Source organism: Lycium barbarum, chromosome 7, assembly GCF_019175385.1.
Source record: "Lycium barbarum isolate Lr01 chromosome 7, ASM1917538v2, whole genome shotgun sequence".
Classification (NCBI taxonomy): domain Eukaryota; kingdom Viridiplantae; phylum Streptophyta; class Magnoliopsida; order Solanales; family Solanaceae; genus Lycium; species Lycium barbarum.
In genome coordinates, this window is record NC_083343.1 from 97,790,167 (window position 1) to 97,818,147 (window position 27,981).

A 27,981-nucleotide genomic window follows, 5' to 3' on the forward strand; every position below is an offset into this window, starting at 1 on the left:
ACAACAGGCAATAGGTCAGTAGTCCTTTACATGAGTTGGGGATGGTATCTTAGGTATGAGTGTAATAGCAGTGCAACTCACAGCTCTAAGTAACTTCCCAGTAACAAAGAATTCTTGGACAACACTGACAATATCATTCTAGATTCCAGTGAGATGTGAAAAACTCAATTGGAAAGCCATCAATTCCTGGGGATTTGTCATGTGGCATGCCTTTGATAGCATGAAGAATCTCCTAAGCAGTTACAGGTTGGATCAGGTGTCATTTCTGCTGGTGTGTGAGGCAAGGACCACTTCTGATAACCTCTACATTTGGGCATGGCAGTATCTCAGCAGCTGACCCCATTAGTTTAGAAAAGAAGTTGATAAATTCAGCCTCCACAAGGTGGGGATCCTGCACCTTAGTCCCCATGTCATCATACACTGATGTGATAGTGTTTCTACTGGTTCTAATCTTCAATTGAGCATGGAAATATTGTGTATTAGCATCCCCACAAGAAATCCACAGTGCTCTAGATTTTTGCCTAAGTACTTGCTCCTCTATATCACTACATTTCTTCACTTCATTTAGTAATTCCTTCTCTTGGTCCATCAAGGCGAGACATAAAGGTTGTGCAATGATTTGAGCTTGAGTTATCTCCAGCCTTTGCCTTGCTGTGTGTAATCTCTGAGCTTAGGAAGCCATGTAAGTATTTAACCCTTTGAGCCCTACCTTGAGTGCTTTTAGTTTAAGCTAGAACTGATGCATTTTTGTACGATGATATCTCACAGCCTAAACTGAATCTAGGATCCCACCAAAATCAGGGTGGAATAATACTGTTTTATATAGTTTGAAGGGTTTTGGCTTGGATGGGGGCTGAGGGCACACTTGAATCACTATGGGAGAGTGATCAAATACCCTTGGTGTCAAGAAATCAGCTTCAACCTGTCCATGTGATGCTATCCAGGCAAGGTTCCCAAGAGCCCAATCAATTTTAGAATAGACTCTTGTTCCAAGATTATGTTTATTACAGAAGGTAAAGAAGCAGCCCTTAGACCTCAATGCAGTTAATTTTAGAGTACTAATGCAGTTTTGGAAACCCTGTGTTTCAGTTAGTAACACGGGTTACCCAATTCTGTCAACTGTAGTCAAGATATTATTGAAATCCCCACTTAAAAGCCAAGGCCCCTATATGCCATTACCTACTAGTATCAATTCATTCCATAGTAGGTCCCTATGCTGCAGTTCATTCTTGGCATATATAATTGGTACATAAGTGGAGAATTGACTAGTAGCATCCTCTACTTTGCAGTGTATGAATTGCTCATGGACAATCTCCACATGTAGTTGAATAGGAGATTTCCACAACAACCATATCCTGCCATTGTAAGCATGACGGTAATTACAACAATGTGACCAGCCTAGAGCCACTTTCCTTAGAATATTCTCCGATTTTTGTTCCTTTACTCTTGTCTCAATAACACCCATAATATCCATCTTATTCTTCTGCAGAAAGAGTTTCAGTTCCTTCTGCTTTAAGGGCTGGTTCAGCCCTCTTATATTCTTAGTTGTGACAATCATGTAGGGTCTTTTAGAACCCCAGGATCCCTCAATTGTACAGTGCCATCATCTCGGAGTACACTATAGGCATTTGTTGTCTGAATGTTTGCCTGAGCAGTCATTCCCCTTTCACTGACTCTTCTACTAGCAACAGACGCCTCATTTGTAGCTAGATACATACTTGGATTATCAACTTGTAGGTGAGGTGTATCTGGTTTATCAGTTCCAATAGGATGGTTTTCAGTCTCACTATTTGTTGGATTCACACCTGGATCAATAGCTTCTGGGACTATTTGAGAGGATTTAGGATTATCATTAGCAATAGGGTCGTTTTCAACCTCCTTATCAGTATGCTGAGGTACCACATTCGCCACCCCTCTTGCTTGCCAACCTTGTCTTTGTTAAGTAGTTCTCTACCTATTCCTCCTCCTTCTTCTCCTTCTCACCTTTTGGAAGGTGCTGGGCCTTTGTCCAGCCTCCTCAGTGCTCCAACAGTCTTGTTCTAGGTGCCCAAACTTCATACACTTGGTACAGAATTTTGGTTGCCATTCATAATCTACTTGCTGCTGACAAGAACCAGTTGGAGTGATCAGCTCAATAGATACAATTAAGGGTTGTGATACATCAGCTTCAATGAGTATCCTGGCAAAAGATATCTTGTCTTTTGCTGCAGTGAACTTATCTGTGTATAATGGTCTCCCTACTGCACTTTCTAGCTTCCCCAACGCATCAGCAGACCAGTACCCTATAGGTAACCCAGGGAAGGTAACCTACAGAGGAATGGTGGTAATACAGCCTGGGTCAAACTCAAAGTTTAGCTCCCAATGCTCGATAACAAAGGGGTTATTGGGGAAAGTGTATGGTCCAGCTTCAAGAACTTTGTCACAATTCTCAACAGTATCAAAACGAAATACCCTTCATCATGTTGTAGTATCTGGGGCTTCTTAAAAAAATTCTAAGTATTCTATATGTAACTATCCATCATTTTAACATAAGGAGTGTCCCCAATCACAAAACCAATCAACGCAGACTTCCAATACTCTTTCAATTCCGTCAAGTCCTCATCCACAATAGTAACACAGACCTTCCCATTTCTAGCTCTAGGAGGGACATAGGACAGTGGCATATCTTTTTGAGCTAGCCGATTTTCCTTAAATTCATTTTCACCACCGGGGTTTGTTGAGTGGAGGTGCCAGCCTCAGAAAATTGAAGCTGCCGTGCCGCCGATTGTGTTGTATTAGATGCCCTACCATAGGGTTCTAGGTGAAATGATTTCTGCGAGTCTGAGTCAAAATCGTGTTCAATCTCCTCCTCCGCAATCGATTGGAATTGGGGAGGAAGAAAGCTACCAAAAGTGAGGGATGGAAGTCTATAACTCTCACCATCGTGTGGATTTACAAGTTTTGTCTCCGAGAGAGCCACCTTGCCGGAGGTGGTCGTCATTTTCTTTAGTTTGGTCAGTCGATGTACGTTAGCCAAGCCTAGTTATCGTGCGCCCTCTTTTTATTTTATTTTTGGTGATAAAGAATACCCAATTGGGCACAGTGACCTTAGGCCTGTCACTGAAATGCAAACTCTTGCATATATTTGGATCGTGATTCATCTTATTTGGGGCTTTGAATATCAAAACGTAAGTCTAATTTGAAAATGAATGATAAATAAACAATAGATGAACGAGATATTTAAGAGGAATAGAATAGAAATCCCTTTAAATGTATATCTATCCTTTATCATCTCTTGATTCTTTCTTCTTTCACTATATCGACTCTTTTTTAACAAAAGAATTAATTAGAGATAAAAAGTCGATGGATCTTATCCCATATCAAACACATAATTTTATTTATTGATAGGTTTCGTTAAATACTTGATACTATCCAGTTATGAAGAACATCTAAGGTGATTGCAATAAGCTGAATCTTACATGAGCCTAAACTTTTAAAGAATTAGAAATTATAGTCTAGTGATACTAAGAAGTAAGAATTTTCCATTCGATAAAAATAATTTAGTTCAAAAATTCTCCTTTCTATTCCCTCTTTTCTAGATAATCCCCTCTCTTATGTAATAGAAGAAAATTGACACATAAATAAAGATACCAGAAAATATTTAATAGATTCTCAATTTAAGAGTTTTTTTGAATAATCATCTGGTAGTTGGTAGGCTTTAGCCAGATTAATTCAGATTTTTAGAGTTCATTAAAAGGGAAATATTTCCTACGTACTAAAAAATTCCTTCGTGAACCATGGCATGAATCTAATTAAGGGTGATGGAAGAATTCATCCATCCATCACACTCTTAGTGATAGTAATTCAACAGTTGTATACATCTCTTTCTTCATAATTCATCCATCCATGATCCATCACACTCTTAGTGATCCTGGTTTTATTCCCTAAACTTTACCTCAAGGTTACATCTATTTTTGAAAAAGTTCTATAGAAAGTTAACTTTTGGACAATGTCAAAAGCAAGCCAAAAGTGAGAATATTTCATGGGGCTATCTTCAATATTCAGAATGCCAAAAACAGAAGAAAAAAATAAAAAGGAAAAGAATACATACATTTATAGGAATAGGGAGAACTTCTTTGACTGATGTTTAATTTAATACGCCCACCATGTGTGTGCCAGTGCCATGCTGAATCTGAAAAGCGAGATCCCTTTTAGAATTTCGGATTTAAATAGTCCATTCGTCCCAATTTATATGAGTCTGATTTGACACGAAAATTTTGTATTCCCTCCGTCTATAAAAACTTGTCTTACTTTCTTGTTAGTTTGTCTAAAAAAGATTGACACATTTATAAATAATTTAGCTTAATGAAATGACTATATTTATAAATAATTTAGCTTAATGAAATTATTTTCAACTACACAAATATCTAATAGTAATAGTTTTGGACCACACATTATAAAAATTTCTATTATTTTTTAAATTTCTGTCAAATCAAACAAAGACAATCTTTCTGGAATGAAGAGAGTAAAAGTTTATTGTCTAAAATAAATCATAAATATTTATGTGACGGTAAATCATTTTGTTTACCCCTAAATAGCGGATAACAATTAAATTTGTAAGTGGTGAATAGGATATGTGGATAGATTTAGCTGATAATATAAGGTTTAGCGAATATGTAATGACATATATTAGTAAGTAATAGCAATGGAAACTAGAGAAGAAAAGTTGACAAATGCTGCGAATTGGTTCGGTCTGGGGGAAGCTTCTTATAACCGCGCCAAAATACTTGAGGAAATGTTTATGCTACTTTGCTGATTACAATCTGTTGGATAGTAAAAGCTAACCTAAAAAAGGAAGGGATAGCCCTCTATTTATAAATAACAATAAATGGGCCTTAGTACAATGTAGAAAAAGCCTTTCTAAAAAACCTTAAAATGGATAAGGCTGGTTCGTACGGTCTGACACCCGCACTGTCGTCAGCGCAAGTGGTAGAATGGTTAGATGACGCGTGGCCTGCTCCATAACTGATTATCCGAGCCTACATCGAGTGTGCTCTTTTTAGGCTCGGGTTTTCTGTGTCCGGCAAGATACCCTCGGTGTTGAGGCAGAGTTGAATGTGTTCGCGACCCCTCGATTTTCGTCGCCGCCGGTAGTTACGACCTTACCCTGTCACGACCCAACCGGAGGGCCGCGACGGGCACCCGGTTCTAACCCACCCGGACACCTCTTAACATACTTTCACATTTACGTGTAGGTGGGCCACATAATCAAATCATACTTTCTATCCATTATCCATACTAATTCCATCGAACAACAATACATTTATATTATCATTTGCAGTTATGCCCATATCAGTGTACATAAGCCGACGAGGCTAATAAAATGATATCCAAAATATAGGCCGACACGGCCAAACACATCTAACCATAAACACATGTCTACGAGCCTCTAAGAAAATTATGTCATATCATATAGGCGGGACAGGACCCCGCTATGCCCATACAATATACACAAAAGAATCAATACCAAAAAGTTGCAGCTCTGAATCAACTATTCTATCACTTGCACGTTCTCCTTCAATGCTCACGTTTCTACCTTCATTAGAGTTACACTATCATTAGAAAATCGATAGCTAGCATACATACTAAAGCTAGAGAAAATTGGACAACATCTCCTTTATTTATACGATCCTCCATCTCATACATCAACTCCCAAAAGTCAATAATACATTCACAATATCATAACAATAGTCTTTATTCATCCACATTATCCATATTTCTCAATTCACTTCCAATCATCCGTATCCATGGTCATAACACACGATTACATTCATTCATATACAAGGTCTATCCCATGTTCTCAATATCATTTATAATATGATTATATTCATAACATATCAAGAATCATTACTCAACCCAAGCTATTACTCCAAAAGACACTATTCCCACATTCATGACCCATTTTTCTATATCCTTCTACAATCCAAGTGTTTCAACTTTCAAATACCTTAAACAACATGGAAATACCATAAATCTTACCTTAGATGGTGTAGGAATGAACCTTGGGTGAAAACTCCTCACTTGAGTAAAACCCTAGTTTCACCTTCACTTGGATTCCTTACCTTGGATGAACTTTAATGGGTTTCTGACACTTGATTCACTTAGTTTGATGTATTTGATCACTAATATCTCTTGAATTCTTATGGGAGAAGTGTAGAGAGATGTTTTAGAGAGAAGGGGTGTGAAAGGGAAATGAAATGAAATGAGACTTGGTCCCTTATTAATACCCAAATCTGATCCGTCGGGAAATTATACGGACACTTATACGGTCTGTATAAACTTATACGGTCCGTATAAGTGACCGTGAAATCGCCCCTTTAACCACTCGATTCTGTGACCATTTGACAACACTTTATACGGGCCGTATAATTTTATACGGTCCGTATAAGTGATCGTAAAATCACCTTTTCAACACCTTGCCTCTATGACCATTATACAGCACATTATACGGGTTGTATAACTTTATACGGTCTGTATAAGTGACCGTATAATCTCACCAGTGAGGGACTTCACTCTGAAAATTCTGCGGACCATTATACGGACCGTATAACTTTATACGGACCGTATAATCATCCGTGGAACCCATCTTTTCTCTGATCTTTTTCTTGTCACTTCGTTTGATCTCCAATCCTCAGGGAACCTTCTTAGCACTTGTTTATCACCTCATTAACACTCTAAGGGACGCTATAACTCTTCTCCAAAGCATCATTAAATCATCGTTAACTTGGTACTCGTAAATCCTTTTCGATACATAACATATACCTTGCCTTTCTTCGGCAGCTTTCTTCCCTTGTCTCGAATGTCTTTGAAATCTTAATTGGGGCCATCAAATGTCATTTCTCACTTATAGAAATATTTTGTACTTCATACCCTTCGTTAGTCTATTTACTATGAATTAACGGAAAATTTTCCGAGGTGTAACATACCCGCTTTAAATATTATTTCGGTCGGCTCTATCTTTTACTCCGGTTCCCATCGGACACAAGTTGATCCTATTTTTACCGTATACATGTAGTCCCCACACCTTCCGGACCAAAGTTATAACGAAGTGACGGGAAGTGGAAAAAATTCTTCCGATGACTTCTCCAGTAAGTTTATTATTTCCTTGAAAATAAGCGGGAACTGAAACGTCTCTTCATCTTGCGTCCTTCTGACTTCGGCCTCGTGTCACCTTTCAGTTGGCCAGCTTCGGTAACCGCCTCTGGGTCACGTCGCTTCAAGTCACGTCTCATTAAATTTCGGACACGTGTCCTTTCTCGGTTAGTCGGTTTCGGTAACCGTCGCAGAGATTTGCCTATATAAGGGAGTTACAGTCATTTTTTCACCTTTCAATTTTCACTTTCACCGTTAATTTAGTTCTGCTCTTTGCTTTATTTGCTTCGGGATCTCAAAATCTTCTTCATTTTCCAGCAAATATTCTCGAATTTCTGCTAACCCCATTGTTTTGCCTCGAAATCTTCATATCTTCATATTGCAGGTCTTCAAATCTTCATACCTTCAAACCAAACCTTCATATCTTGATCTTAAACCTTCGTATCTCTATATCTGATCTTCATATCTTCATATTTGATCTTTTAAACTCAAAATGTCAACGAATACCGACTCTCCTTCCAAGAACGTGCCATCAGTTTTTTCTCCGACTGCTGAACCTGCTACCAACCCCTGGGATAAAACACAAGTATCTTGTTAGCCGATGGCCAAAGACATAATACCCTCGAAGCCCAACTTTAACCACGAATTCGCTGTTGAAAAAGCCGTGCAGACTTCTGGCCGGGGTTACGATGTGAGACGTTACCCCTCGTCGATCAAAGAAGAGTGTCTTTCTCAAGTTTGGGCCGAGTGTGTCTGGGAACCCCCCCCCCCCCCCAATACAAATTTTTGCTCCCGATGATGACGAATCTGTCACCGATTACAAAGAAGGGTTTCTGTACATTTACACGTATCCATTTACTCTCAAGCTCAACCCTCCGATTGATCCGGTCATTCTTGAAATGTGTCGAACGTATAATGTGTGCGTTGCCCCGATTGGCCCGAATATCTAGAGGATCGTGGCCTGCCTTCGTCTTTTGGCGAATAACGTCAACAAAGATTTTATGTTGGCACACTTCATTCGGTTATATTGCCCGAGGATCTTTCGCGGGGGCGTGATAAAGGTCTCCGACCGAGGCAAAAATCTAATTCTTTCTAGTGTTGATGAGGACATGGACCGAGGCTGGCTAGAACGTTTTGTCCGGGTTAGGACCGCGGACATTATACCGGCATACTATATGCCTTTTCCTGAAAATGGAATGACAAACGTAAGTTTCTTAGATTTTCCTCCTTTACGTATCTTCTAGCGTTTCTTCTCCCCTTTTTTCTTCTCTTTTTTAACTTTTCCAATGTTACAGCCGAAACATGGATTCCTAATGCCATTCCGGGTTTTGCCAACTAGATTGAAGCAATCACCAGCCAACACCTGCATGAAGACCAGACATAGGCAGACTTGTCCCGTGATCGATGGGTTGCGCAGAATCACGATAATCTTTCATTTCCTTTAATCCTTGTCACACCTTTTACGTTCCAACTTACCTTTATTTAACCTTTCGATACCCAGGTTTGGGCAAAGGTTTTGTGAACCCACGACCCGCACCAGCAGATGAGCCCGCAACACGGGGCTCGAATTTTGACATATTAGGGTCAGCTCGGCTTATTGCTGCTGCTGAAAAGAAAATGAGAAAACCCTCGACCAAGGGCCAAAAATAAAATAAAAGGTCGAGGGATGATGTTTGGGGCCTGAGGGATGAACCCGAGGCCGATATTGTGATTGCAAGAGTCGTGTTGGGACCTTCCGTTGCTGCATCTACCGAGGATGAAACCGCTATTTCGATCCCAATCACAGGTGGGGAGGCTGAAGTTCCTTTTCCTCCGATATCCGAGTATATCCAAGCTCCGATTCCACCAAGGTCTGTCGACTTTATAGATACTCAAGGCCGAGAGACGGAGAAGTTCAAACTTCTCTTGCTAGAAAAAGAGGATCAGCTGAGCCGGGTCACTGCTCCCCCAAATCTCCGATCTGAGCTCGAGGCGGTAAAAAGGGAGAATCTCCGGCTAAAAACTGAACTCGATGACGTAGTTGAAAAGAACAAACTCCTAGAGGGGGATAATAAAAACCTCAGCCGACAGAATGCTGATTTTTCCACCAAACTTGGTGAGTTTGAAGCTACTATCCCCAACTAAGGGAAGGAACTTTATTCTGTCAAGGTCGATACTGAAAAAAAAAAAAAAGTTCAAGCAGCTCGAGGCTGAGAGAGCCGCCGAGAAAGAGAAGTTGAGGATAATTAAAGAAAAGGCCGAGACAGGAGACTAGATCAGTGATGAGCTCGAGGCCGCTGTTCTAGTCAACGATGCTCTTCAAACTGAACTGGCATCTGTCAACGCGATTCAGGTCGCTCTGAGTGACATGAGGTCCGAGCTAGAGGAGAAACTAAAGAAAGCTCAGGCTGACATGGAGGAAACTTGTAAAGATGTAGAGGTCACCGAGGCTTGCTCTACCCTTTTAGTTGAATATGAGCGGTGAAAATCCCGGAGGATTACACTCGAGCAGGTTGAACGGGGTATGAAGGACATTCTGTCTCGCATACTCGATGCGAAGATGATCTAGGATAGGACTAAGAAAGCACTCAAAGATAGCTCCGAAGATGATTCTGAAGAGACCGTTCTGAGAACTCGGGTTCTTTTCATACGAAGCAAAATAGGGCCTATACGAGCCTTTTTGTTTATATTTTTGATCTATGAAAACACAAATGTAAATCTTCGGCTTACTTAGTCATATATGAAATTCGTATTTCCTTTTGCCATCATTTTCTTCGATCTTTAAGTAGGGGACTTTTTTCGACTAGTCTTTTAATGTTTGCTTCATAAAGAATGGTTGAGGTTCGATCCTGAGCCTTTTAACCGTTCTTCTCGAATAATCGAGCCAACCTTTACTCATTGGTTGTGGGCTTTATTTTGTTCGGTTTCATATTGACCGATGACTATAGCTGGCTTGCCCGCGAAGCCTTTTTATGCTTTGTGAATTCAGACGTCTCCGAACCACTTTGGGCATTTGAGTCGAGGTCTTTAATTATTAGACCCTCTTCTGACTGTTCGAGTTTAGTGAATTGGGCTCGGTTAGCTCTAGCCTTTGCGCCTTTGTCGATTTTATGACGACAGTCCCCAGTCGAGGGTTATATTAGTAAAAGAGCGTATATAAAACATACTTTTCAAAAGTATTTCTCTTCATATTCTCAAATTTTTATCTCATACAAAACTAAGGATTTCATTAAACCCTTACTGCCCTTGCCGTAGCAACACTATCTGGGCACGATTTGTTCGATCGTTTGGCCCTTACATTGAAACCTAATGCAGAAGGTCCGGGTAGCTACAAAAACACAAATTTCAAAAATTGTTTCAATGCTGACGCCATTTCTTATTTTGCTTCGATGAGCTCTTCTTCGATCTTGGTGGGGGTATAGTAGTCCCCTAGTGTTTGTCCGTGAAGTATGAGTGGGGAAAAACTATTCAAAAAACGATGCTGTCAATTATCCAGTCCCCAGTACTCAGCTATTCTTCGAGCTTATGGGCACTTAGCCTCGTCTTCTTAGGGTAACACGTTGTACTTGTTGCCTCGTTAAAAACCTCACCGGAAAACCCACTTCGGGACAAAATTGGGCTAAGGAAAATAGTGCAACACGTGTTTTCAGACCTAATTCTAACATCTTCATAATTTATTTCGGTACGACACTGTAAAAAGATAGGTGAGAATATTTAGAATAATCAAAAGGGTCAACGAGTCATACCTTAGCAATAGTATTTCTTCAAGTGTGCCACATTCCAGTTGTTGTGCAGCTGTTGGCCATCTTCGGTTTCTAACTGGTACGATCCTTTGCCAGTTATTCCGGTTACTTTATACGGTCCTTCCCAGTTCGGTCACAACTTTCCATCATCAGGGTTATTAGTGTGCAGGGTAATCTTCCGAAGCACTAAGTCCCCTACTTGGAAATGTCGAAGGTTCGTCCTTCGATTGTAGCATCTTCCCATTCGTTGCTTTTGAGCTACTAAACGGACCAGTGCATTCTCACGTAGTTTGTCTGTTAAGTGAAGCTTTACGGCCATAGCCTCTTCGTTTGACTCATTCGTGGCATACCGGAATCTTAGACTTGGCTCGCCAATTTCTACGAGGATTAAAACCTCAACTCCATAGACCAGGGAAAATGGAATTTCTCCCGTACTTGATTTTGATGTCGTTCTGTAGGCCCATAATACCTCCGGTAACACCTCTTTCCATTTGTGTTTTGATGTCTATAACTGTTTCCTTAGATTTTGAATTATGGTTTTGTTCGTTGATTTCGCCTGTCCATTTGCACTTGGGTGGTATAGAGTCGACATAATCTTTTTGATCTTCAATCCTTCGAGGAAGTTATTTACTTTATTACCAATGGACTGACGACCGTTATTGCAACTTATCTCGGCTGGGATGCCGAACCGACAAAAGATATGGTCCCATATAAAGTTAATAACCTTCTTCTCTCTAACTTTCTCAAAATCCTGCGCTTCAACCCATTTTGAAAAGTAATCAGTCACAAATAAGATAAAACGAGTCGTACCTGGGGCCCATAGTAGAGGACCGATGATATCTATTCCCTATTTCATAAACGGCCATGGGGACAGGACCGGGTGCAGTAACTCCCCCGATTGGTGTATTATTGGTGCGTGCTTTTGGCATCCATCACATCTACGGACAAAAGTTTTTTGCGTCCTCTTCCATCTGGTTCCAGTAATATCTTGCTCTGATTATCTTCCGAACCAAGGCTTTGGCACCGGAATAGTTTCCACAGGTTCCTTCATGGACTTACCTCATCACATAATTTGTTTCTCCGGGTCCTAAGCACTTAGCCAAAGGCCCGTAGAAAGACTGACGGTATAACTGATCGTCGATCAAGCAAAATTGAGCCGCTTTGGTTCGAAGAGACCTTGATTCTTTTGGGTCGTTTGGGAGTTTTCCCTCACGCAAGTAATCGATGTATTTGTTGCGCCAATCCTATGTCAGACCTATTGCATTTATCTCAGTGTGACCATTTTCCACTGCCGAGTTCATCAATTGGACGACTGTGCCAGAATTGAACTCTTCAGCTTCAACCGATGAGCCTAAGTTGGTCAATGCATCTGCCTCGTTGTTCTGCTCCCTCGGTACATGTTGCATGGTCTATTCCTTAAACCGATGCAATAATACTTGAGCTTTTTCCAAGTATCTTTGCATTCATTCATCCTTGACCTCGTAGACACCATTGACTTGATTCACGACCAGAAGAGAGTCGCACTTAGCTTCGATGACTTTAGCTCGTAAACTCCGAGCCAATCCCGGACCTGCAATCATAGCCTCATACTCGACTTCATTGTTAGTTAATTTCACAGTTCTGATTGATTGTCTAATAACGTCACCTACGGAGGCCTTAAGAACAGTACTCATCCCTGTTCCTTTTAGGTTCGATGCCCCATCCGTATATAGGGTCCAGATACCTGAAGCCTTTTCCGAAGTTAACAAGAGCTCTTTCTCTATCTCGGGAATCATGGCGGGAGTAAAATCTGCTACAAAATCAGCTAAGATTTGAGATTTAATAGTCGTTCTAGGCTTATACTCGATATCATAACCGCTAATTTCTACGGCCCATTTGGTCAATCTACCCGATAGTTCCGGTTTGTGCATGACATTTTATAACAAGTAAGTAGTTACTACACATATGAGGTGGCACTGAAAATAAGGTTTTAGCTTTCTTGAAGCACTTACTAGTGCCAAAGCTAATTTTTCGAGGTGCGGATAACAGGTCTCCACATCTCCTAATGTTTTACTCACATAATAGATTGGAAATTGCGTACCTCCTTCTTTTCTGACTAAGACGCCACTTACCGCCACCTCGGATACCGCTAGATATTGAAACAGTTGCTCATCTGCCTTTGGTATGTACAGCAAGGGCGGGCTCGACAAGTACCGCTTCAATTCTTGCAAGGCCTTTTGGCATTCTGGTGTCCAAACGAAGTCATTCTTCTTCCTTAGCAGAGAGAAGAAACGGTGACTTTTATATGATGACCTCAAGATGAATCGGCTCAGAGCTGCTATCTTTCCGGTCAGCCTTTGTATTGCCTTCACATTGTTTGGCTTTAATTTTGTTCGGGTTAATTTCAATTCCTCGGTTTGATACCATGAAGCCTAAGAATTTGCCAGATCTGACCCCGAAGGCACATTTCTCCGGGTTGAGCTTCATGTTTATTTTGCGAAATGTATCGAAGGTATCCTGCAAATGTTTTAAATGGTCCTCTGTTTCCAGGGACTTGACTAATATGTCATCAATGTAAATCTCCATTGTTTCACCCATCTGCTCTTCGAACATCTTGTTAACTAGGTGTTGATAAGTTGCTCCGGCATTTTTTTAATCCGAATGGCATGACATTGTAGCAATAAGTCCCATATCGGGTTATAAAAGAAGTTCTCTTTTGATCTTCTGGGTGCATCCGAATCTGGTTGTACCCGGAATAGGCATAAAAAAAACTTAACATCTCATGCCCGGCCGTCACATCAATCATTCGATCGATGTGAGGCATAGAGAACGACTCCTTCAGGCATTCTTTGTTTAGATCTTTATAATCAAAGCACATTCTAAATTTGTTACCTTTCTTTTGCACAACGACGACATTAGCCAACCAGTCCGGGTATTTAACCTCCCGGATAGAGCCTATTTTTAAAAGCTTTTTTACCTCGTCTTTGACGAAGGCATGTTTTGATTCGGCCATCGGTCTTCTTTTCTGTTTGACCGGAGTGAATATTTTATCGAGGATGAGCTTATGCGTTGTCATCTCCAGTGGCACATCTGTCATGTCTATATGGGACCATGCAAAACAATCGACATTAGCTTGAAGAAATTTAATTAACTTGTTCCTGAGCTCCGAGGTTAACCCCGTGCCAAGGTATACCTTTCTATCCGGTAAGTGCACGAACAAGATGATCTACTCCAGCTCCTCCACGGTAGATTTGGTTGCGTCCGAATTATCCGAAAATATGAATGATCTGGGCACACTGAAATCATCCTCTTCGAAATCCGAGCTCATTTCCTTCTGCTCTTCATTCGAGTCTGTATTCTTTAATTGCTATTTGGTGTTCTTTCCTTTGATTGGCTCATCATCCATTTGAAACGGTTTCTTCAAAACGAGGGGGCTTCCTCGACCGCGAACATTTCCCTTGCTGCGGGTTGTTCACCACGGATAGTTTTTATCCCTTTCGGATTTGGGAACTTCAACATCTAATGTCATGTTGACCGCATCGCCCTCATGCTATGAATCCATGGTCTGCCGAGTAAATCATTATACTTAATCTCCCCCTCGATGACACAGACTGTCTGCTGAATGGTTCCGTCGATATTGACCGGCAAAGAAATTTCACCCTTCGTGGTTTCACTTGCCATATTGAATCCGCTGAGTACTCGAGCTACCGGAATGATTTGATCCTTCTGCATCCTCATTGTTGAAGGATATAGACCCTTCGGGCACGTAATCCTTGGTTCATTTTTCTCGTGTAATCGAAACCTTGGTTCTTTTCATCATTGGCTCTCGTGGAGTATTCGTTCCTCCGATTATCATATTGATCATATGTTATGGTTCCACGGGCTCTGCCTGTTTGTGATTTTCCCTTCCTTTATAGTGGCTTTTGGCTCGCTCACTCAGGAATTCTCGAAGGTGACCGTTTTTCAACAATCGAGCCACTTTTTCCCTTAATTGGCGATAGTCCTCGGTTCTATGACCATGAGTCTCATGATACTCACACATCACGCTCGAATCCCTTTGAGCTGGGTCAGATCTCAACGGTCTTGGCCTCCTGGCTTATGTGATACGACCGATAGCCGAGACAAGGTCTGATGTGTTGATGTTGAAGATGTATTCTGATAACCTCGGTATATCTCCATTGCTGGCTGAACTACCGACATCGCTTCTAAATAACAACCCTCGGCTGTTTGACCCACGATCAGCTCACTTATCGCCTTTACTCGAGAAATGGCTGGGGCCGCTTCTTCCTTTATTCGACCTAAAGCTGGATTTCTCCGGTTGAGAATATGGTTGGTACCTTTCCCTCGATGGTCGTGTCTCCGGTTCATAATTTCTCTTTGACCTTTCAGAGTTCCTGCTTCCATTTACTGGATCGGGGGGGGGGGGGGGGGGGAGTTCGAGTTGATCATCCTCTACCCGAATCTTGGACTCATACCTGTTATGGACATCTGCCTAAGTTACTGCCTCGTATTCCAACAAGTTCTCTTTTCATTTGAATGAGGCAGTTGAGCTTTGGGGATTGAGCCCCTTAGTGAAAGCTTGTGCTGCCCATTCTTCCGGGATCGGGGGAAGTTCCATCCGTTCCCTTTGGAACCGATTCACGAATTCACGTAGCAGCTCATTTTCTCTTTGGGTGATTCTAAAAATATCCGCCTTTCTGGCCTGTACCTTCTTGGCCCCGTCATGGGCTTTGATAAATGCATCTGCGAGCATCTCGAAGGAATTGATGGAATGCTAGGGCAGATGGTCGTACCAAGTCAATGCCCTTTTGGACAATGTTTCACCAAACTTTTTTAGCAATACCGACTCTATTTCATCCTCCTCGACATCGTTGCCTTTTATGGCACATGTATCAGGTCACGTGCTCTTGTGGGCCTGTTGTCCCATCATATTTGGAATATTCGGCATCTTGAACCTCTTCGGGATTAACTTTGGGGCCTCACTCGGAGGAAAAGGCCATTGAATGTATCTCTTTGAATCTGGTCCCTTCAAGATCGGGGGTGCTTCCGGGATCTGATCCACCCGAGAGTTATATGTTTCCATCCTTTTCTCCGTTGAATCAACCCGTTTTGTCAAAGTTTCGAGCATCTTCAAAACTTCGGTAGACGAACCGGCTCTGGACCCGCTGCTCTCGACTATCTGTGCTTCCTCTCGCCTTGGTTCAGTAACCCCTTTTGGTTTTGCCAAAGCTACTTTATCGTCTTTTCTCTGAAGCTGAGCTATAGCAACCCCTTGTTCGGCTATAGCAATCCCTTGTTCCTGCAGCATTTCAAACATTAAACGTAAGTTAGTCTCATCCGGTATATTCGGTATTTTCTAGGCTTGAGCCCAAGGCAAAGTAATTGAGTTATGGCTATTCAAAGGATCTGTGGCCGGAATGGCGGCATTCTCCTGATTGACGGTATTCTGCCGGTTGAGGCCTTCTCTTGAGTTAACAGCATTTGGGTCGGCTGGATCCGCAGGCGGGTTCCATAACCCACTGTTGTTTTCGTTTTCAGCAACTATCTCGTTATTGTTCACATGCCCGGAATGACCGCTGCTTGCCATTTCGAACGTAATATTTTCTGCAAATCTGCAAACTTTCAAACAACGAGTGAAAAAAGAAGTAGCAAAAGATTTAACACCACTATTATCCTATGCCCCCACGGTGGGCGCCAAACTGTTTACCCCCAAATAGTGGATAACAATTAAATTTGTAAGTGGTGGATAGGATATGTGGATAGATTTAGCTGATAATATAAGGTTTAGCGAATATGTAATGATATATATTAGTAAGTAATAGCAATGGAAACTAGAGAAGAAAAGTTGACAAATGCTGCGAATTGGTCCGGTCTGGGAGAAGCTTCTTATAACCGAGCCAAAATACTTGAGGAAATATTTATGCTACTTTGCTGATTACAATCTGTTGGATAGTAAAAGCTAACCTAAAAAAGGAAGGGATAGCCCTCTATTTATATGTAACCATAAATGGGCCCTAGTACAATGTAGAAAAAGCCTTTCTAAAACACCCTAAAAAGGATAAGGCTGGTCCGTACGGTCTGATACCCGCACTGTCGTCAGCGCAAGTGGTAGAATGGTTAGATGACGCGTGGCCTGCTCCATAACTGATTATCCGAGCCTACATCGAGTGTGCTCGTTTTAGGCTCGGGTTTTCTGTGTCCGGCAAGATACCCTCGGTGTTGAGGCAGAGTTGAATGTGTTCGCGACCCCTCGGTTTTCATTCCCACTGGTGGTTACGACCTTACTCACTTTAAATCTTATTTCGGTCGCCTCTATCTTTTACTCCGGTTCCCATCGGACACAAATTAATCCGATTTTTACCGTATACACATTTCATTGAAAATAAAATAGCAGAAACTTCTTCGACTGACGATTAATTTAATACGATCATCCTGTGTGCGCCATGCGGAATTGTAAACGCGAATTCTCTTTTAGAAGCTGGAATCTAATACTACTTACAGTACTTTTAAACGGTTTTAATTCTCTACAAGCTTCCAACAATGAAAGTACCACTACAATTGCTTTAGCTAGTCACCAAAAATAATACTCCCTTCGGTTTTAAATGGTGTGTACCTATTTCTTTACCGGTCACTAAGTACAGGTTATTCATTTGACGGCTTAAAAGTTTTTTTTTTTTTTCCCTTAAACTTAGAAAATAATTTTACACTGAACTAGAGGGACTACGTGTCTGAACAAGAATCTTCCACGTCACCAACTTAATTAACCAGGCAGTAGCCAACCCTATTTACCTTCTTCTATTTAAACCTTGTTCTTTCCGAAAAAATCTCCAATTAAAATCTCTCTTGTTGGAAACATTTGACTGACGTTAAAGAGAGGTAATTATTTGCACTTTCTAATTCTTGTTGTTCCATTATGAAGATTTAATTTTCTTTTTTGAATTTCGATTTTGTTTTTCTGTGTAAATATTGTTAATATAAAAAATAAAAAACATGGCTCTTTATTTTTCAAGAATGTTTAATTCTTTGGCAGTGATTCAGAAAGTTGATGTATTTTTGCTTCTATTTTAGCATTAAAGGAGAAACAAATACGTACATAATGTTGCAATCTTTGGTCTCTATGGTTTATTTTTCAATCTGTTGTTTGTATCTTTCTTGTTGTTCCTCCTAGCACATGGGTAAAGCTGGTCTTGTTTTCTACTTTACTTGTATGTTTTGTATCGTAAAAAGAACTTACTCTGACCACTTTTTGCTCTTACTTTTGGTAGATTCGATTTAATTTGTTTCTAAGTATACTGCTGAATCTTGCATCTGTTTTTGATAAAAATGAGATTCCTAAATCTGCTTAATCTTAAAGTTACAATTTTTTTTTTTCATTTGTTCAAATCCCAGTGATCCGCAATCTTTTACCTGTGATCTACCTATGCAGCTCTTAAGAGGTCAATTGAAGATCTAAAAGCAGGGGATGTACCATTAAATATTTATTTTCTCATATTTGGTTGGTCAAAAAGTTTAGGAAAACATTTTCGGAAAATAACCACCTACTCAACGCCCCCAACCCCCACATCTTGACCATCCCACCCCACTCCTCACCCCCATACACATAAATGCTCTTGGAGTAATATTTTCTTGCTTACTTACTAAACACTAGAAATAAGTAAGAAACCCATTTATTTTCTAGGAAAACATTTTCCTTCATACCAACCACACCAGTTTTGATTTTTTTCTTGAAGTTTTCCATATATATGTATTGTCCAAGTTTGAGGTCGTGCTGGATCTACCTCTGCAACTATTTGGAATGGGAAACTTAGTACAACCCTTTACTAGTACTAGAAGTGGTTTAAGTTTTTCCCGGCCCAGAAAAATTACATGACTACCTTTTACCAACCCAAATGCAAAAATAGCTAGTGCTTTCATGATCGAGTTTTGAGCTTGTACTCATATGCTCATGAAAAGTTATGTTCTTGATACGACCTCTTTCACGGTTTTCTATCATAATCCACTTGTACACTAGAGCAAAATGGATACAGATGTTTCATAGCTGAGTTTAACTCATTAGAAATTGATGTGTACTTGATTGATTTATGTTGACTTATTCATTGGAGTAGGATGGATACAAATGATTCATATAGTAGACTCCCAACTATTTTGGGATTCAGGTTACTTGATTGGCATATGCCAACTTATTCATTAGGGGGAATATACTAGACATATTTGTGCGAATAACTCATGTTATTCTACAAGAACGTGGCTTCAAGCTTGCTGGCATCTCATAGTTCTATCTTGTTTCCTGTTCTTTTTCCTTAACCAATAATTTAATAATCCTGTTATAGATTTACTAGAGGTTCACTATGTGTTGTTTGTCCTGGAAATTAATTATCCAAAATGGAAATGGCACTTTGTGGTTGTCCTTGTAGATACTAATTTTAAAATCCATCCATCCATCTATGTAAGCTTCGGCATGCCAGTCAGGATAGAGTCCACCTCATGAATAAAATGGCTTTCAGCAAGAAGTTTGGGTTATTGTCTTATCGATCATGTCTTGTTTAAAGAGTTTGAGTACTGACAGATGGGAACAGCTAAAGAAGATAACATATCATATCTTAGATGATCAACCTTGATTTGCTATGTAGTATGTCCTTAAATCTGTGCCATGTTTGGTATCATTTTGTGCAAGTTAGTTTCCTCAGGTAGTTTCTTCAGCTAGTTTAAGCACAAGATTGGGGGGAAATAATAGAAAGGAAGTGAATATGCTCGATGTGTCACAATTGTGTTTCCAAGAAATGATGTTATTTGTTGGTCACTCATGTTGTTCTTGGTGGTTAGAGTCTTTATTATTCTGTCCAAGTAACAACTTGGTTCCAGAGGCAATCCTAACTAAATGCCTCTATGAACTTTTGTTACTCTTTAGATAACGGAACACCATTGTTTTATTGTGCAAGCTGAACAGAGAATCAGCGCAAATAGGCCTTTGTTCAACTTAACCCCTCCGTGCACCCACCAAACAAAAAAAGAAAGAGAGAAAAAACCACGCCCTTTGTTACTCTTGGCTATACCACACAGAGCCCAACTAAGAGACTGTGTAAGTCTTGACCACTCTGACCATATGGGAACAAACATAGTAGCCCCTCAGTGATACCCTAGAGTTAAAAACATAACTAAGTCTGTGTATGAGAGCTTGTATGTTCTCCTTTTCTATTTTTTTTTCTTTTTCTTAAAGATCTCTTTGGTCTGGAATTAATAATGATGATCATGTTGAAAGTTAATTCATATTATATCATATGATGTTGCAACCCAAACAAAAAAAAAAACAGAGTTGGATTCAATTTTACTTGAATTCCTTCATTTTGCAAGTACTAGGAACTTCAGAGATTTCCCATTCTTTAACTCAGGTTGAATTTTTTGCTTTCCCATGAGGCTGAATGAGTTGTGATTTGGTCTCAATTTCACAGGAAAGACTTTGTATTGGAGACTTTGATTGCATCGGAGACTTTGATTGCTAATTGCGCTTCTTTTTTTGTTTTCTTAAGTGCTTCACTTTCTGCGAAGATGCTTAAGGCCTCTCAGCATCAAGTGGCAGGACATGAAGCGGCGGGCATTGGGAATCTGGGTCCCCTCGTGGATGAATCAGGGCGCTTCTACAAGCCTCTGCAAGGTGACGAACGAGGGTTCAATGAGGTTGCATTCTATAATTCATTGTCTACTAACAGCGAAATCCCGGAACACATCACAAGATTTTTTCCCAGATTTTATGGCACTCAGAACGTCGAAGCATCTGATGGATCTGGCTTGCTGCCTCACTTGGTCTTGGAAGATCTTGCTCTAGGTCGTGCCAATCCGTCAATTATGGACATTAAGATTGGTTCAAGAACCTGGGCACCCGAATCATCTGAGAAATACATCGAGAAATGCTTAAAGAAAGATCGAGAATCGTCAAGCCTTCCTTTAGGATTCAGGATATCGGGGTTGCAAATCTATAGGAGCAAAGAATTAGGGTTCTGGAAGCCCGGAAAGAAAGCTGCTCAGAAACTCTCTGCAGAGGATGTCAAATTAGTCCTCAGAAGGTTTATTTCTTCGAACACATTGAATGATTTGGATTTGAAACCAGACTGCGCTTTCGCATCAACTGTTTATGGCGGCTCTACCGGCATTTTATCTCAGTTACTGGAGCTGAAAGCATGGTTTGAGGATCAAACTCTATACCATTTGTATTCTTGCTCTGTTCTGGTGAGCTTTGAAAAAGAGTTGGCATTGGAAGGAAAGAATCCAGGTGCACAAATCAAGCTGATTGACTTTGCTCATGTTTACGAAGGACGAGGTGTCATTGATCATAACTTCTTGGGCGGTCTCTGCTCGTTGATAAAGTTTATTTCTGAAATTCTTACTGCTCCTAGTGAGTGCAAAATAGAAGTTTCTGCAAAAGCTGATCAGAAGAATGTTACCGACTCTGATAATGGTGTCGTAGCTGATCAGAAGAACGTTACCGACTCTGATAATGGTGTTGTAGCTGATCAGAAGAACGTTACCGACTCTGATAATGGTGTTGTAGCTGATCAGAAGAACCTTACTGACTCTGATAATGGTGTTGTAGTTGATCAAAAGAACTTTACCAACTATGTTAGTGGTAATTAGCTGATACAACTGAAACTCTTGTTGGAACCATTTAGCAGCCTGTATTCCAATGATGCCACGATATTCCACCATGCTGCAGATAATTTGCTTGAATTGTGCAATTAGGAGCCCTATGCAGTGCTTACACGCGTTCTTTAAGATTTTTCTGAAGTGTAAAGACAAGCAAAATTTATGATTTGATTGATGTTGCAAACATAATTCGATAATTATTCTTTGTCTAATCAGTTTTTGCAGATTTGAAGATTTCAGGTATCCTAAACAGCAAAGAGCAGAAATTTAACACCCCCATAACCACCAGGAAAGTGAGATGCTTGAAATACTACAGAGAACTCCCCTTGTATTTATAATTTGAAGTCTTCATTTCGGGTTGGGAGAGACTGGAACTCAACTTTAGATTTCAAATCAAATGGCCTGGAAACAATAGGCGTTTCATTTAGTTTACCAGAGGAAAACAAAACAGCAAAAAGGTTTGAGATAAGCATAAAAATTCTATTTTTCAGTCTCTGATTCAACTTCAATGCTACATACCTTAGCTCAGCTGTCACCTGATGCTATTAAGCTATTCGTGTTCTAAACTCTCTCTTTTGTAGTCCGGGAGGCAAAGAACAGTTCTTAATGATAAAATGGAGGGCATTGGCTTCAATTACATGCATTAATTAATTCTGCTTCCAAAAGATAAACCTCCTCCTCCACAGAATTTCATCCTGTCTATGACCGGACAGTGAGGGCATATGAATGATCCATCTCAAACCAACGCGCATACTGAATCACCCCAGATGTCTACTCCTGAAAGTACAAGAAATGGGCAGCAGAATTTCGTAGCGAGATGGTTAATTAACAGTTGAAGATACAATTGCAGTTTGTGGAAAGCACAATTAAGATAAACAATAACAAGTAAACACGTCTGGTGGTGCATCCACACATGCATTTAGGAAGTTTACGAATTAAACTGTGATGAGCAATCGTTGTGACCCTATTGATATATGATGGATTGACTCCAAAAGTTAGGAATTGGCAATTGCCATAGAGACAAATTACTACATGTTCTTTCAAATTTGATTAGTAGGGACTAAAGCAACTATGAGTGTATAATTTTCATAATGAATTCAGTTTTCCTTGTGGTAGCTCAATGGTAGAATTTCTATACCATCTTATCTTCTGTAGCATCTTCCTTTTTAGCAAAAACATCATAATCACCAACATTGAGATCCGCAGGAAGCTGGCCTTACTTCAAAGCCTACACACATTTATATCATCAGTTTGTTTAATTGACATTAGACACTATGAGACAAAGAAAGTAAAATTAATGAAGGTCTTCATAAGAAAATGATATTACAGGTAAAACGGAATTAAAAAAGCTATATATGTATTACCTGTTCAAGTCTGGCCACCTCCTCGAGAGCTTGGGAATTCACAATGGCAGCCTACACAAAAAAACATTAAATAAAACGTATATACATCTGTTTTTCAGCTCTATTAGGGGCCAAAACCTAGTATAATGAAGAATGCTTGTGCAACCTCGTATTTTTTTTTCATGACCGAGAAATCCATATGGAGCCAACCCTTAGTACCAACCATAGCTTTCAAAACTCGAGGATAATGGGCTCACCCTTCTTCCCTTTTCCACTTAGATACCAGACTTAGTTCGCATACCACAGAGCTAAAACCTGTGACCTAAGTCACAAGTCAGTGCCACTTGAACTAAGCCCGAGGGGCTTGTGTAACCTCATATCTTTTCACTAACTTATTCATATTATGTTAGTTTTTGTGGCTGAAACTAATTGAAATGTAACTTGGCAGGGTTAGAAACTTCTTTTTTATTGCTTGTACAGCTAGAGTGTCGCAGTGGAGAGGAAGTATAAGAAAAGAGTATGTAGTCTATTACTGAGTAATTTTCCTTTAGACAACGAATAGATTGAAATACACACATTTCACAATAGAAACAGCCTCATTCATAGCTCCACCCTGACATGTATACCGCCTTGAGGGAGAAGGGAAATCTGTAAAAGGAGGAAAGCCTATAAATGAAATATTTTACCTTAATTGCTATAATTTGCTCTCGTGTAAGACCAACTGGTTTAGGTGTTTGATCTTCGTTTGGCACCTCAAGAGGTGCTGGAACATCAGCAGGTACAAAAGTCTTTGCAGATGCCTCTAGTTAGTTCTTCAGCTTCTTGCGATGCAAACACATTACTTGCTTCTATTCTCTCCTATCAAGAAAACGAGATCTCTTCAGCTCAAGTCACAGCTACTTTAAATAACCATCTAATTTCTTCTCTCTCCCGCCCACACCTGCCAAAAAAAAAAAAAAAAAAAGAAAGAAAGAAAAGGAAAACGACCACAATACATGACATAGTTTGGACTTAATTTAAATGACTAAAGTTCCAACATGCCAAAATGTAAAAAGAAAAAACATAGCCACCAACTTTTTAGATGGACTTATCAGTTGGATGATACAATTAAAAAGCAAGGATGCTGCTTCCTTTTTGCTATTAAGTGCCTCGTCTGTAGACTATAGTGTTATAAGATTGTTATTAATCTGTACTATAAAAAAAACGTTAAAACAGTATCAATAATTTCTGAAAATATAAAATAGAAACTGGAAAACTAAGAACAGTGTCTGGAAAATATGTAAGAACAAAAATCGAGCCCACTGAATGCACAGTGTGTCTTTAAGGAAATTATCCCCCTCAATGTACCTGAGGTTTTGGAATCTTTCCTCCCAGGATAGAATGATTTACTCACCAAAATAGCGGTACAACAAATTAAGGTGACTGCGAACCACTCAAAGGTAGTATTATCACACGAGATTTTTAAGAAGTGCAGAAAAGAAGAAGATGAATATCAGAAATTTTTCGTAAGGAACAATTCTGAGGATCAATAGAAATATATAGCCTGTTTGGGAAAAGGTTTGCAACTTTTCAGAAAAGGTTGCAACCTTTCAGAAAATTCCGTTGGAAAAAACGGAGGGAAATGTTTAAAATTAATCCGGGAAAGAAAGAAACGGGTCGGGTCACGGGTCAGGATTTTCAATTAATTAATTAATTAATTAATTAATAATTAAAATTAAAGGAAATTTGGTCCAAAAAGATTATCAATCAATCATTTGACCAAATCCGAAGCCGAGCCGAGCGACGACGATGGCGCGAGGGGAGACCCTCTTCTTGACCCTTTAGCAACACGAAGGAGTGCTTCTACTTTTAAGTAGGAGAACTTTTCTTTCCACTACCTATGAGGGACAAATGCTTATTTCATAAAGCAAGAGGGAATAATTCATTTTTTTTTTCCCTCCACTTTTTTTTTCCCTCCATTTCCCATTCAACTTATCAATTAAACCCAACATATATAGTACAACCATTAGGTGCTGTTTTGCAACTACACTGATTCGGGAAGTTAGAGACATTGGAACACCTCCACTTGTTGTTCTGATTCCACAGCTTTTGACAGGAAAAGAAAGAGAACTTCTATCCAAGTTTAGGACAGTTTACTGAATTTTCTTAGTTGAGTAAATTATAAGAGACACATTCTGCAATATTTTCTAGTAAATTTGAGTAAATTTGGATGTCACCATATTGAAGCTCTAGTTAACGTCACTTACTTAGCACTACAATCAGAAATATCTACATCATTTGAAAAGTGAGGATTTAAATTCTAGAGAAAATTACACCCTATGTTAATTAGGGTAACATTGCTACCAAAATTGACTCATATTTTCAAATCTTACAAAAAATAATCCACTCTGCTCCTCTCTCTCTCTCGCGCGCTTTCTCTCTCTCGCAACCTCCGACCACCACTACGTCACTGGGAAACAGCCATTGACGATGTACGAGAACTGATAGACTATGTAATAACGTAAATATTGTAAATATTCTCTTCCTTATGTATAGTAATTAGGTCCTATAATTTAGCCTAGTATTATGCTGCTAGTGAGATACCTACTTTGTATATAATGACTTTCAGACATCAATACACATCACGGATTGATTTCCTACATGGTATCAGACTAGGTTTCTCCTAAAAACCCTAGCATCCAAAACCCTAGTCGTCCCCTCCTCTCTCTCCTAACCCTAGCCGTAGCCGCCCACTCCCCCCCTCCTTCCTCCTTCCTCCTCCCTCTTCTCTCTTCAATGGCTGACAACAAAAATTTCCACTCTGCTTTAACCGTCACAAATGTGAAATATTTAATACCAATCACTCTAGACATGGAGACCGGCCATTATCACGAATGGGCGACACTATTTAAAGTTCTAGCCCGTGTCCACTCCGTACTTGAGCACATCATACCACCAACTGACACCACTGAACTCACCGCGTACAACGCAACGAAGGCGGCTAATCTTACGCTCTAGAAACGGCTAGATGCGGTGGTCCTTCAATGGATATACGCCACCGTATCCCATGATATTCTTACCTCTATTCTCGTGGCGGATGATGTTGCGGAGAAGGCTTGGAATCGAGTTGCTCAACTTTTCCAAGATAACAAGCACTCAAGGGCAGCATACCTTGAAAATGAATTCACCACCACAAAAATGGCCGATTTCGGCTCGGTTATGGCCTATTATAATAGGCTAAAGTCACTCGCGGATCAGCTTGCCAACGTAGGGTCGCCGGTGTCCGACCAACGTATGGTATTGCGCCTCCTTGCAGGCTTACCGGAGACCTATGCACACTTTGTCACCACCATCCAGCAGAAGGATGTGCTGCCCTCTTTCTCTGAAGTGTGCTCCAGACTCAAGCTCGAAGACGCCGCAGCCAAGGAAGGCCCGCGATTCCCTTGATAATGATACTCCCTCCCAGCTACCTGGCGGCACTAATAATTCAACTAACCGTCGTGATAATAATCGTGGCAGGAATTCCAACAGGAACAAGGGAAAGGGGAACAACAACAACAACCGCGGGAAATCCGGCGGTGGCGGCGGCGGACAGAGCAGTCACGGCCAGTGGCCGACGGGACAGCCACCGGCAGGGGGCTACTACTGGCGTGCTTGGACGCTACAGCAGTGGCCACTTCCCCCCTGCCCATATCCTACAAGGCCGTGGCAGCAGCGTCTCACGACGCCACGACCCGGCAGTGGCATTCTCGGTGCGGGTCCACGACCTCAGCAGGCCTATTCCATGCATGGTCCGTCCTATTCTGGGTACACTCCGACAGACGTGGAGGCAGCCATGCACACTCTGTCCATGCATCAACCGGATGATAATTGGTACGTGGACACCGGAGCGACTTCCCACATGACTGCCAACTCAGGTACTCTTACGTCTTATTTTTAATTTGAGCAATAATTCTGGAATCATTGTTGGTAATAGTAGCACTATTCCAATTCGAGGCTATGGTCATACATCCCTACCCCCACCTAATCCCCAATTACGTCTCAAAAATGTCTTGCATGCTCCAAAATTAGTGCCGAATTTGCTATGAAGGATTTGGGTCCTTTAAGCTATTTTCTGGGTATTGCTGTTACCCGGACTTCACACGGCATGTTTCTCTCTCAGAAAAATTATGCAGCAGATATTATAGAGCGTGCGGGCATGATTGCCTGTAAGCCGAGTCAGACACCGGTCGACACCAAAGCCAAACTTGGTGCCACGGCCGGACCTTCTTGTGATGATTCCACACAATATCGTAAGTTGGCCGGCGCGTTGCAGTACCTTACATTCACAAGACCAGACATCTCTTATGCGGTTCAACAAGTATGCCTTCACATGCATGATCCAAAGGTTGCACATATGCATTCTCTCAAATGCATAATCCGATACATTCAAGGTACTATTGAGATTGGTCTCCATCTGTATAAATCCTCAATTGCCTCTCTTGTCTCTTATACAGATGCAGATTGGGGTGGTTGTCCGGACACTCGCCGATCCACATCCGGTTACTGTGTTTTCCTTAGCGATAATCTCCTCTCATAGTCATCGAAACGGCAACCTACTATGTCTAAGTCCAGTGCCGAGGCCGAATACCGTGGTGTCGCTAATGTCGTCTCTGAGTCCTGTTGGCTTCGCAACCTTCTGTTGGAGCTCCGTTGTCCCATCCGGACAGCTACATTGGTTTATTGTGATAATGTTAGTGCCATATACCTATCAGGTAACCCAGTTCAGCACCAACGCACTAAACATATTGAGATGGACATACATTTCGTACGTGAGAAAGTTGCCCGTGGAGAAGTCCGTGTTCTTCACGTCCCGTCCCGTTACCAGATCGCAGACATCTTCACTAAAGGTCTTCCGCGCGTGCTCTTTGATGATTTCAGGGACAGTCTAAGCGTACGACAACCTCCCGCTTCGACATCGAGGGGTGTGATAGACTATGTAATAACGTAAATATTGTAAATATTCTCTTCTTTATGTATAGTAATTAGGTCCTATAATTTAGCCTAGTATTATGCTGCTAGTGAGATACCTACTTTGTATATAATGACTTTCAGACATCAATACACATCACGGATTGATTTCCTACAAGAACCACCGCTGGCATTGGGTTTGGTCCAAGTTGTTTGGCCGGAGATGGAGCAGCGGTGGC

The 27,981-nt window shown here is 40.7% G+C and overlaps 1 protein-coding gene and 1 long non-coding RNA gene across 3 annotated transcripts; one reads left to right on the forward strand and one right to left on the reverse strand.

Annotated features, from left to right (window-relative positions):
- The first annotated feature begins 17,454 nt into the window (after positions 1 to 17,454).
- Positions 17,455 to 21,682, forward strand: LOC132603610 (inositol polyphosphate multikinase alpha-like). Of its 2 annotated transcripts, none has more exons than XM_060316743.1 (2): positions 17,455 to 17,708; positions 20,282 to 21,682. In XM_060316743.1, exon 2 carries the CDS (start codon positions 20,379 to 20,381, stop codon positions 21,459 to 21,461), a length of 1,083 nt encoding a protein of 360 aa, XP_060172726.1. In that variant the 5' UTR covers positions 17,455 to 17,708; positions 20,282 to 20,378; the 3' UTR covers positions 21,462 to 21,682. The 2 variants fall into 2 exon arrangements, with proteins under 2 accessions (XP_060172726.1, XP_060172725.1); XM_060316742.1 differs by having other exon boundaries at positions 17,459 to 17,708; positions 20,360 to 21,682.
- A 139-nt stretch (positions 21,683 to 21,821) lies between these two features.
- On the reverse strand, positions 21,822 to 24,194 carry LOC132603611 (uncharacterized). Its single transcript, XR_009568432.1, has 4 exons — positions 23,500 to 24,194; positions 22,835 to 22,885; positions 22,609 to 22,698; positions 21,822 to 22,247 (listed from the first exon to the last, which is right to left on the reverse strand). It is a non-coding gene; the product is annotated as an uncharacterized LOC132603611 (long non-coding RNA).
- Positions 24,195 to 27,981: the final 3,787 nt, after the last annotated feature.

Coding starts and splice junctions, on each gene's coding strand:
- LOC132603610 (XM_060316743.1), top strand. CDS start 20,379: ATGCTTAAGGCCTCTCAGCATCAAGTGGCAGGACATGAAGCGGCGGGC.